Raw genomic sequence first — 11,328 nt, 5'->3', positions numbered from 1 at the left:
TCCTGTGGAGTTAAAATTTGTATGAAAATGACCAGCGAAAATCCATTCATTCCAATGGGAATTGCTGTAATTTGAGGGATTTGCTCAGGAACCAAAAGTAGATCTGCATGAAGTAGAACTCATCGACTCCAACTTTGGTTAACTTTGACACATAAATTTGCTTCGGTTGACCAACAGTAAGCCGTCTCGACAGAGCCAACCTTTCAGGGAGCCAGAGAGGTCACAATGGATGAAGCTATCGTATTAGCGGTGATGCTACATCCAGTTTTATTTAATCTCCTCTGCTGGAGAATAAACTGCTCCACAGAAGAGGAATGATTTGTAGACAGTAATGAAATATCCTTTCTTTACTTACTTACTTACTTAAATATTGTTTCTTGTGAGTTTGTCCGGGCATATAAAGTAAAACTATGATGCTGCTGTCTGTCTAATGGTACGTGTCCACAGCCTCCGTGCTTTCCACGCTCCCCATTCATTGTCTATGTAAGCAGCCGTGCAATGCATTCTGGTAGCGTGACGTCGCGATTCAGGAAACGGAGAGTCGCAACGCCCGCTCCTCATTTGGATAAAGTTGAGGGCTCGTCTACTTTATGTAAATCAGGGGCGTCCGACGCGACGCCTCTCCAAACTCCCGAGAATCTTTTAAAATAAACGTTGTCGATCCAAAATAAAGACAGATTTAGCAACTGCGTGGATTATTTCTGGTCTCAAATGTTTTCAGAAACACATTTCGGTGAACTATTTTCGTGAAATAAGAGAAGAAAGTTTTCAAACAAGCTTCCAGACTGGTTCCGGTTTGAAAGCTGGGAGCAGCAGCCAACGGAGGGAAAGCGTTCGTCCAATCAGGTGGGGACAGCCCACCAAGCGTCCAATGTTGGGAAGCGTAGCGTCCCCTTGCGATAAAAAATGCCCCTGTGGACACGTACCATAAGATAGACAAGGGAGATGATGACGGTCCAAACTGTGTTTTCATAATGAATTTGTGACAAATTAAACACGTCCTTCCGTCCTATTTCTAAATCTACTCTACAGAGGTCAACAGTCTGGTTTCCGGTACAGTTGGGATGAAAAACACCAGCTAATGAAAAGAAATGAACAAAGGAAACAAAACGTACAATACATGATATTCCTGTGAAGTGATCCGTCTGTAAAAATTCTGAGAAATGGTCAAGCTGTTCCTGGAATACCATATCCAGGAAGTACAATTCAATTAAGTACTATTTTAATTTTAGTGTCATAAATGAATATCATTTCCTGTTTGTTCTCCAGACAGCAGCTCAACTCGCCCGCCTCTGTAATAAACACGGTTTCCCTCCTTCAGAGATCCATAAAATGAATCTTTATCTTCTATAAGGAACCCGACAGCAGCAGAAAGATCCCATTGTAGCTGAGAGTGAACTGAGGTCCACCTCAGGAAAGAGCTCTGGAGCGCAGTTCATTCAGGAGGCAGCGCTCACCTCAAAGGGGAAATCAAATTACACACACGCCGCACACGTGCGAGCACATATGTTCGAGAAACACACACCTACGACCGGCCGGATATCCTCCACTACGATGCTGGCCTCTGAACTCTGCATGCACACACACGCACACGCACACACATAGACACAACCCCAGGGGTGAATTATCACGGGGTGAGATTGAGCGTGAAATAGGCTAATTCTATTTACATGTCCTGAACCTGAGCTCACTGACACACACACACAAACACACAGGTAGGTCTGTCTGACAGAAACGGTGTTGTCTCACAGTTCAATACAGACAACTGGGAACCATTAGCCTGAGGCACACTGGAGGGAAGGAGAGAGGGAGGGAGGGAGGGAGGGAGGGAGGGAGGGAGGAGAGGAGAAGAAAGGAAAGGAAATGTTGAGGAAAAGTGAGAAAAAGAAAGGAAAGTTGAGCAAAGGAATGAAAAGGAGAGGAAAGGTGAGTAAAGAAAAGGAAAGGTGAGAACAGGGCAGGTAAGGAAAGGAAAGGTGAGGAAAGGAGAAGAACAGTGAGTAAAGAAAGGGGTGAGGAAAGGTGAGGGAAAAGAAAGGAAAGGTGAGAAAAAAAGAGCAGGTAAGGAAAGGAAGAGAGAAGAAAGGCGAGTAAAGGAAAGGAAAGGAAAGGAAAGGAAAGAAAAGAAAGAGAGGGAAGGTGAAGAAAGGAGAAGAAAGGTGAGTAGAGCAAAGGAAAGTAACGAAAGGGGTGAGGAAAGGTGAGGGAAAAGAAAGGAAAGGTGAGAAAAAAAGAGCAGGTAAGGAAAGGAAGAGAGAATAAAGGCGAGGAAAGGAAAAGAAAGGATAGGGAAGGAAAGGAAAGGAAAGGAAAGATGAGAAATGTATATTTGAGGAAAGAAAGGAAAGGAAAGTGAGGGAAGGTGAGGAAAGGGAAGAATGAAAGATGAGTTTGAGGAAAGGAAGTGATTGGAAAGGAAATGGAGAGAAGGTGAGTAAAGAAAAAGGTGAAAGGTGAGGAAACGTGAGGAGAGGTGAAGAAAGATAAAGGGAAGGACGGAAAAGAAAATGACGGGAAAGGAAAGATAAAAGGAGAGGAGGGTGAGGAACGGAAAGAAAAGGAAAGAAAAGAAAAAGAAAGTTGAAGAGAGAACACAAAACGAAAGCAAAGGAAAGGAAGCAGAGATGAGTGGAGTGAGTAATGAAGGAAAGGAAACAAGAAGATGGAACAAAGGTGAAAAGGACAGAAGAAGGAGAGACAGATAGGAAGGACACAGAATCAAGTGATGCTTCCTCTCCATCCTCACTCCCTCTATTCCTAAATCCTTCCCTCCTTCCCTCCCGCTAACGAGAGACGTTCATCAGAGAGCTCGTTAAAAGCTACTCAGCTGCTAACGGCTGAACAAATAGACGAGAGACATAAAGAAAGCAGGCGAGGTGACGGGACGAGACGGACGGGGTCAGCCAGAGAAGAGGGTGAATAATCAAGAAACAGGAATGAACGAGGGGAGAGGAAGGAAAAGGAGGAGTAACGAAAGGAATGCAGACAGATCCGAATGACAGTAAAATATGCTAATAGAGGCATACATCTCTCCGTCTGTCTCAGCGTTTAGGAGATGGAAATGGACTCTTTAAAGACACATTGATCTGTATTATTGATATTATTATTGAATTAAATGACTACATGTTATGTGAAAGGTCTCTCGTTGCTCTACAAAGACTTTTACAATCACATTTTTAATTTTTTGTCCATTTTTACAACACTTCCATTGTTCATATAAAAGTATTGATTCCCGCAGTTTCAAAATTAGAAACCAAGTTTTCAGGAGCCTTTAAACAAGTTGAATGCAGCTTCCAACTGATCCGGACAATCTTGTTCCAATCCAGCTTAAGTGAATACAACAAGAGAAGAATGTGACTGCGGTCAGAAAAGGGATGTGGTCACATATTCAAACATATTGTATTATTCTCAGGGTAAATTCATCTGTCTGTGTGTGGTCAAACACACTACACCAGCAGTCCTGTTCACTCAGCTGTAATCGTGATCTGCATTGATAATGACATGTTATTTACAGAGGCTGTGGTGGTGTGACGGGGAAGCTCAGGTACTGTACACGTCGCATAAACACAAGGAGAGTTCAGTTTAACGTATATTTATATACATGCGAGGCTTTCTGAGATCATGTTTGCACTAGATTTAATAAAAAACTTCAAATTAAAAGACTGTTGACAAATTTGTTAGAACAACCAGAACCTCATATGTGAAAGTGTAATAACAGATTGATGTGCATCTCCACCAAAACCTCCCATTTTGGACGCGGTTTGTTTTGAAGCACTCCCATCTGAATTCAGCCTCATAATGCTCGAAGCAGGTTGAGTTTAGAAACACAGCAGCGCGGTAAAGTCACTGCTTCATAACGCACTGATTCACGACTCCTGGAAGGGATTCGACACGGTGTATAATATGCTCTCCGTCCATCCAGAAACCTGTCAGTCAAACAAACGGCAAGTCAGGGCAGCCAAAAGTCAAGAGGTGGGATCACGGCGGAAAAAATATGATACTGACATTGCGACAGTTCAATGCTGCTTCAAATACATCTGTGACAAAAAATGTGAGGGTGAGAGAGTCTTCAGTGTGAATCTGAAGGGTTTACAGGTCTTTCTCCTGATTCATGACTTGGAAAACGACTGATAATGGGAATTATTCACACAGTTAACCTTCAGATCACCGTAAAAGGAGCTGATCCAGGTTCAGTGTTGCAGCGTTATGGCAGGTATTTAGTTCACGTCACTCAGGAAACACCACAAAAATGAATCCTGGACTTTTGGGTGCATTTTTGTGAGTGTTTTCTCTTTGAATGTAACCTTGACACACACAAAGGGGCCACTGCAAGCAACTCCACTTCACGGACTTAAAAAACACATTTGATCTGACAGATACCAGGGCTGGAAATTAATTTTCGTCTAGTGTAATGTACGGAAGCCCTGAGAGGCAAGCGAGAAAAAAATTAATAAATAAAAAGTTCTAAATTGTTTTCTCTCTTGTGTTTATGACAGAAAAGGTTTTTTTTCACCACCTATTTTCAGAGATGAAAAAAGTAAACTAAAACTTTTTTTTTCACCTGGCAAAACTTTTTTTTCACCTGGCAAAACTTTTTTTTCACATGGCAAAACTTTTTTTTTTTCCACCTAACAACTTTTTTTTTCACCTGGCAAAACTTTTTTTTTTCACCTAGCAAAATTATTTTTTTTTTCACCTGGCAAAACTTTTTTTTTTCACCTTGCAAATTTTTTTTTTTTTTCACCTGGCAAAACAATTTTTTTTCACCTTGCAAAATTTTTTTTTTTCACCTAGCAAAACAATTTTTTTTCACCTTGCAAAATTTTTTTTTTTCACCTTGCAAAACAATTTTTTTCCACCTAACAAACTTTTTTTTTCACCTGGCAAAACTTTTTTTTTTCACCTAGCAAAATTATTTTTTTTTTCACCTGGCAAAACTTTTTTTTTTTCCACCTAACAAACTTTTTTTTCACCTGGCAAAACTTTTTTTTTTTCCACCTAACAAACTTTTTTTTCACCTGGCAAAACTTTTTTTTTTTCCACCTAACAAATTTTTTTTTCACCTGGCAAAACTTTTTTTTTTTCCACCTAACAAACTTTTTTTTCACCTGGCAAAACTTTTTTTTTTCACCTAGCAAAATTATTTTTTTTTTCACCTGGCAAAACTTTTTTTTTTTCCACCTAAAACTTTTTTTTTTCACCTAGCAAAATTATTTTTTTTTTCACCTTGCAAAATTATTTTTTTTCACCTAGCAAAATTATTTTTTTTTTCACCTTGCAAAATTATTTTTTTTCACCTAGCAAAATTATTTTTTTTTTCACCTTGCAAAACAATTTTTTTTCACCTTGCAAAATTTTTTTTTTTCACCTAGCAAAACAATTTTTTTTCACCTTGCAAAATTTTTTTTTTTCACCTTGCAAAACAATTTTTTTCCACCTAACAAACTTTTTTTTTCACCTGGCAAAACTTTTTTTTTTCACCTAGCAAAATTATTTTTTTTTTCACCTGGCAAAACTTTTTTTTTTTCCACCTAACAAACTTTTTTTTCACCTGGCAAAACTTTTTTTTTTTCCACCTAACAAACTTTTTTTTCACCTGGCAAAACTTTTTTTTTTTCCACCTAACAAATTTTTTTTTCACCTGGCAAAACTTTTTTTTTTTCCACCTAACAAACTTTTTTTTCACCTGGCAAAACTTTTTTTTTTCACCTAGCAAAATTATTTTTTTTTTCACCTGGCAAAACTTTTTTTTTTTCCACCTAACAAATTTTTTTTTCACCTGGCAAAACTTTTTTTTTTTCCACCTAACAAACTTTTTTTTCACCTGGCAAAACTTTTTTTTTTTCCACCTAACAAACTTTTTTTTCACCTGGCAAAACTTTTTTTTTTCACCTAGCAAAATTATTTTTTTTTTCACCTGGCAAAACTTTTTTTTTTTCCACCTAACAAATTTTTTTTTCACCTGGCAAAACTTTTTTTTTTTCCACCTAACAAACTTTTTTTTCACCTGGCAAAACTTTTTTTTTTCACCTAGCAAAACTATTTTTTTTTCACCTAGCAAAATATTTTTTTTTTTCACCTGGCAAAATTTTTTATCACCTGTCAAAACCCTTTTTTTTCCCTAGCAATTCTTTTTCACCTAGCAAAACTTTTATTCACCTGGCAAAACTTTTTTTTTTTTTTTTCACCTAGCAAAAAATATTTTCCACCTGGTAAAACTTTTTTCCCCGCCTGTTTCACTGAAAAAAAACAAAATTAAGGAACCTTAAAAAGATCCTGGAAAACCTTTTTTTCCCCCCGTGTTCTTAAGTCATGAACACAGTAGAGAAAACAATTTAGATCAGACTAAAAAAAATGGATTACCAGAATTGTTTTTCTCACTTTCCTCTCAGGACCTCCACAGTAACGAGTGGTAAAATAAATTTTTTCATGACTGTTCATCGACACCAGACATGTTATCATCTTCTCTGGTCAAGACTGGGGAACTACATCAAATAAAAGTAATTTGTACGTTTAAATAAAGTTTTAAATGATGTTGTAACCGGCCAAAGTTTCTGTTACATTATCGTAAACGCCAACAAATGTGTTTAGCGTTGGCAGGTGGCTGGTTATGATTTCCCTCCCTGGTTGGGAACAGAGATTTGGGGCACATCAACACAGATTCAGGCAAACGTGCATCACTCCCTCGCCATCTCACATGCTGGTTTGTGAAGTGGGGATTTTAGGGGTCAAAATTGAAGGGTTAACAAGGTCAGTCAGGGATTGGTAAACATCACTCCGTTACTATAACAACCCAGATACTCACCGGTAAAGTGGCGTGTTGTATGGGCGTTCCCTACGGTGAGAAACATAAACCGGGACATTTTAGCGGATGGTAAAACAGTAAAAGTGGTGTGTTATTAATGGGAAACTGTGACCGCTGAAATAAAACTCCTCAATCAAATCACCGCGAGGCGAAGACACTGGGTATTTATTGCACACGGGCCTTTGAGACGATGCTAATCTGGCTTTATCTGATGTGCCGAAGCTGCATGGAGAACTCAGTAAGCCCTAGACACAGAGGAAGAGCGAGCCGCCAAAACTTCTCGGTGCAAAAGCAGAAAACTGATCAAGGAGTTTATAAGCCAGAAAATTGGAGCACTATGGTCAGACAGAGAGAAGCAGAATTTACTCTCTAATTTTCACATGATTATTTTCACTCCTGGGGCCTTCTCATGCCGTCGCCCCGTTCCATCTTTAAATCCGAGCTCAATTCGATTATGAGCATTTAGCTAGCGCTGAACTGTGGTATTCTTAGCTCCTCTCTGGTGAGAACTGGGCCGGTGTACCGCTCCTCTAAAGCTGTGGTAGAAATGTGAGCCCGCTGAGCTTTCTTAGTGCGCCGCTGCTTCCAACTACATTTAGAGCTGTGATAAGCGCGCACACACACACACACACACACACACACACACACACACACACACACACACACACACACACACACACACACACACACACACACACACACACACACACACACACACACACACACACACACACACTGCGACTGTTGCAAGAATGTTGCTGTGTCACGGTGAGCCTTGGTTTAACAGATCGGTGATCTGGTTTCAGTGTGTTGACTGTTCGTTGCATAACATGTTGGATTTTATTTTTTTTACAGTCATAAAAACATAAAACAATCACTTAGTCCTGGATTCTTGGTCTTCCACCTCAAATCCTCTCTGACCTCTGACTCCCCTCTGAGAGAGGAACACACTAGAGAAACGCACTACACTCACTTATGTAAATAAGGATAACTACTACTACTATGAAAAATATTGATATTTGATACCACGGGAAAATTGACAACATTGAGACATAACATTTTCAATTTTCATTTAAACATAAATAGAGGCGTGTGTGTCAACTGCAGAAGGCAGAAAGCGCAGGTGGTACTCATCTATAGATATGTGGAAAATGAGTATTGAAACCGTTTTCAGTATTGACACTTCGATATTTTTGACAACACGACGGCACATTGGTCAGTCCGTGTTTATTCAGCACAAACAGACAAATTCATGTGAAGAACAGAAGGTGAAAATGTGCGTTGCTTTCTGTCTGTATGAACCTTAATACAGAATATATTCAACGACACTACTGTGACAATGAACGACCGTATTGTGAGGCATTTTATTTCTAGTCTACTCCTTTCAATAGTATCCAGTTCATTTGTCCACTCCTTTATATGATCAGCTCTTATTTCAGAGGGTCATACCACCCAGCTTTTTAGATCCATAGCATCTGATCTACTTAGGAGGCCCCGCAGTAAGTGTGTGTGTGTGTTAAAGTGTGTGTGACGGGGTCATGTCCAGGGCTCGTGGGGGTGTAGGAAAAGCTTCTTAGAAGTGCTGGAAAACACTTAGCTCGACCACCTTGTGTGCGTGGCCTTGTGGCCTTGTGACCCGCATTGACCAAATCTGTGTGCGCAATCATCTTAAAGCTAACCCGAGTGTGTGAGTGTGTGTGTGTGTGTGTGTGTGTGTGCGCTGTAAGATTTAACCGTCCATGTGCTTTACACTGCGGAGTGGGAACATGGATCATGTGTGCTTTAGACGGTGTACATAAAAGCTTAAGGAAAAAAAAGAAACGCTCCATCGTTCAATGCAGAAAAATACAAATACAGAGTTTAAAATTCAGTTTTTTGGCGGGCCGAGGTTTTAAGTTGAGCCTCATCGAGCTCGTTGAATAGCTTGAATCAATACACTTTTAAATTCTGGATTAATTCTACGAGATTCATGTTTTAAAAAATCTACTTTAAAATGCAAATTTACGGTGAGAAAAGTACATTTGGAACCTCGGGTTACGTCCAGCTCGCTGCTCCATACATACGTAGAAAATAAGGATGCACCAATACCGATACCAGTATCGGGTCCGATACTGTGCTCATGTACTCGTACTCGCAAAACGGCTCCGATACAACGGCACCGATACCACTTTAACGTGTCGTCACTATCTTTCGGGTCCAATCGCACGCGCTCACGATCCACCTCCCCGCGGGGCCGGGATCCCACCTCAGACTCTGACTCGCACGTGCGTTGTACTCCTCGGTCCGTGTTTTAAGGCGGGTCGAGTGGGTTGCAGACATCGCCACAGACCCCTACGTGGGCCGAGCCCCGCCCTGCTGGCACGACGCGGTTGGGGACACTTTGTCCACGGCCCCGGGAAGCAGCTTCGCCCCGAGCCCTGCGATACCGTAAGGAAGGCGATATAATGCGATTTTTTTTATCTACTTTTAGGAAAACTGTCGTAGTATAAGGAACACACCACCCTATGCATTACATCAAAGTAAAAAAAGTTTACTTTTGTATGCAATCAGAACTGCATTTGCATTCATCACAGTCTCTGTAACATCCAACATCACTACTTTGAGAGGAAGCATCTCTTTGCAAACAAAATAAAGCGTTGACTGAGTGAGTCTTTGCATGTATTGATTAAAAATCAAAACAGTGTTTTTGAAAATCGAAACCGTATGACAAAACAAATTAGCCTACGTCAGTAAAAGAATAAAAACTCTTGCAGGATTCTTTAGGTAAACAAATGAAGTAACAGAATGCATTGCATGGTTGCTTACATAGACAATGAATGGGAGACGTGGAAAGGACGGATCCTGTAGACACGTATTGATTAGTGCTCGCTGCGCCCTCTCACCCTGCGGGGAGGGACGGGGCTCTTGGCGTGACTGTCAACCGAGGGGGTCTGCGGCGATATCTACACAACCACTGTGGTTATGATTAAATTGTTTACTAGAGCTCAACATTGTTTCTCTATATCTGTATTCTTGCATTTTTTCATATCACAGTAAAAATAAAATATTGTCAATGTCAGTGTTTTTCCGTGAATATGTTGCAGCCCTGCTCTCCACTGATCCCGATGGAGCGTATAATGTCATTACAGTCGGGCTGTAGAGTCAATAGCCTGAGCCGCGGTGTAATCCGGTGCCGCTGACCCGACCGGCTCACCCTTTAATGAGCTTAACGGGCCCCATGTTAACGATCTAACCCGTAACGAGCTGATACTCTAACGAACTAAAGCAGATTGTCCGGCCCTGTGACGCCTCACGCTAACATGCGGACGGAGCTTATATAACACACACGCACGCACGCACGCACGTGCATGTGTATTGTGTACTGTGTTCTGTGTACTGTGTACTGTGTACTGAGTACTGTATACTGTATACTGTGTACTGTGTTCTGTGTACTGTGTACTGTGTTCTGTGTACTGTGTACTGTGTACTGTGTACTTACAGGCAGGTTGGTGAAGACACTGAAGGTGCTGTTCAAGAAGGCGATCAGGTCGATCAGGTAGTCGCTGGCTTCCAGAGTCCCGCCTCCCTGCACCGCGGCCATCCAGTCGTAATCAGCCAGCTGCAGGAACTGGTCGATCTTTGCGTTCAGATTGGTGTAGATCTCCGCCTCGGCCGCGTGGCGAGCGTCCTGCAAGCAGACAGAGGTCAGACTGAGACACACGTGGGCTTTTTATGAATTAATAATGTAGAATATTTATTGCTTTACTTCGGTATTATGTCGCATTCATACAAAGAATACATTTTCGCCTCGCTTTACTCGCATGTAGTTGGATCGCGCTAGGAGCTTGTCTCCATAGATACCAACAACTCGGTCAGGACGAGACCCAGACTATGGGGGGTGGGGGTTGGGTGACGAGAGGCCCGAGAGACAACAGCGTGCATCAGGGGGGAAACCCTGCCCGGACGCACGAGGGACAGAGCGACAGGGGGAAGCGAGGCCGAGGTCCGAGCGACCAGAGGCTGACAGGGGCGCCGAACAATGCAGACCTCCAGGACCACGCCCTGAGGACGACCCGGCAAAGGAAACCCCTCAGCTCCGGAGACAAAAGACTGACGGAAAGACAACCGGTAAAAACAACTAAATCAAAAAGAAATCTCAGAAATGTATCATAGTTATGTGGAAGATTTTAGATCGTTTCATCGCCCGACGGTTTGTGTTGCATATCAGGAAAAAAAAAAGAAGAACAGGAGAGAGAAATAAGGATGGAAAAAAGAGAAAAGATAGAAATGTGCATCTTGTGTTTATCTACCTTAAAGGTGGAGGTCCCGTACAGCTTGGTAGCGTTCGCCGTGTCCGGCGGGACGTTTGTGATGTTTGATATGAACTCCTCCAGGAAGTGGCAGCTCTGCTCCAGGTGGGTGGTGTTTATGATCACCTGCACCAACTGGACGCAAACACAGGACACTAAAATCACACCTGGGCATCTGTATGTACGTTTAATAGAAACATTTACAGTAAAAGAGCTGCAGCGAGAGACAACAAT

The 11,328-nt window shown here is 41.5% G+C and overlaps 1 protein-coding gene across 4 annotated transcripts in view; it reads right to left on the bottom strand.

Moving 5' to 3' along the window:
- Positions 1-11,328, bottom strand: part of exoc6b (exocyst complex component 6B) — a 106,492-nt gene that overhangs the window by 43,069 nt on the left and 52,095 nt on the right. For 3 of the 4 annotated variants that reach the window (XR_012592511.1, XM_074624248.1, XM_074624247.1), the window contains exons 17-18: positions 11,095-11,229; positions 10,284-10,472 (exon numbers count right to left, since the gene is read on the bottom strand). Coding sequence is in view for 3 of the 4 variants with exons in the window: in XM_074624248.1 (XP_074480349.1) it covers positions 10,284-10,472; positions 11,095-11,229 (324 nt within the window). In the remaining variant the exon portion in view is untranslated. Of the gene's footprint in view, positions 1-6,757; positions 6,836-10,283; positions 10,473-11,094; positions 11,230-11,328 lie in introns of those variants that run through there. The other variant, XM_074624249.1, reaches the window with a different exon arrangement.

This window comes from Sebastes fasciatus, chromosome 22 (assembly GCF_043250625.1).
Source record: "Sebastes fasciatus isolate fSebFas1 chromosome 22, fSebFas1.pri, whole genome shotgun sequence".
Taxonomy (NCBI): Eukaryota; Metazoa; Chordata; class Actinopteri; order Perciformes; family Sebastidae; genus Sebastes; species Sebastes fasciatus.
This window is presented reverse-complemented; position numbering and strand designations above follow the sequence as displayed.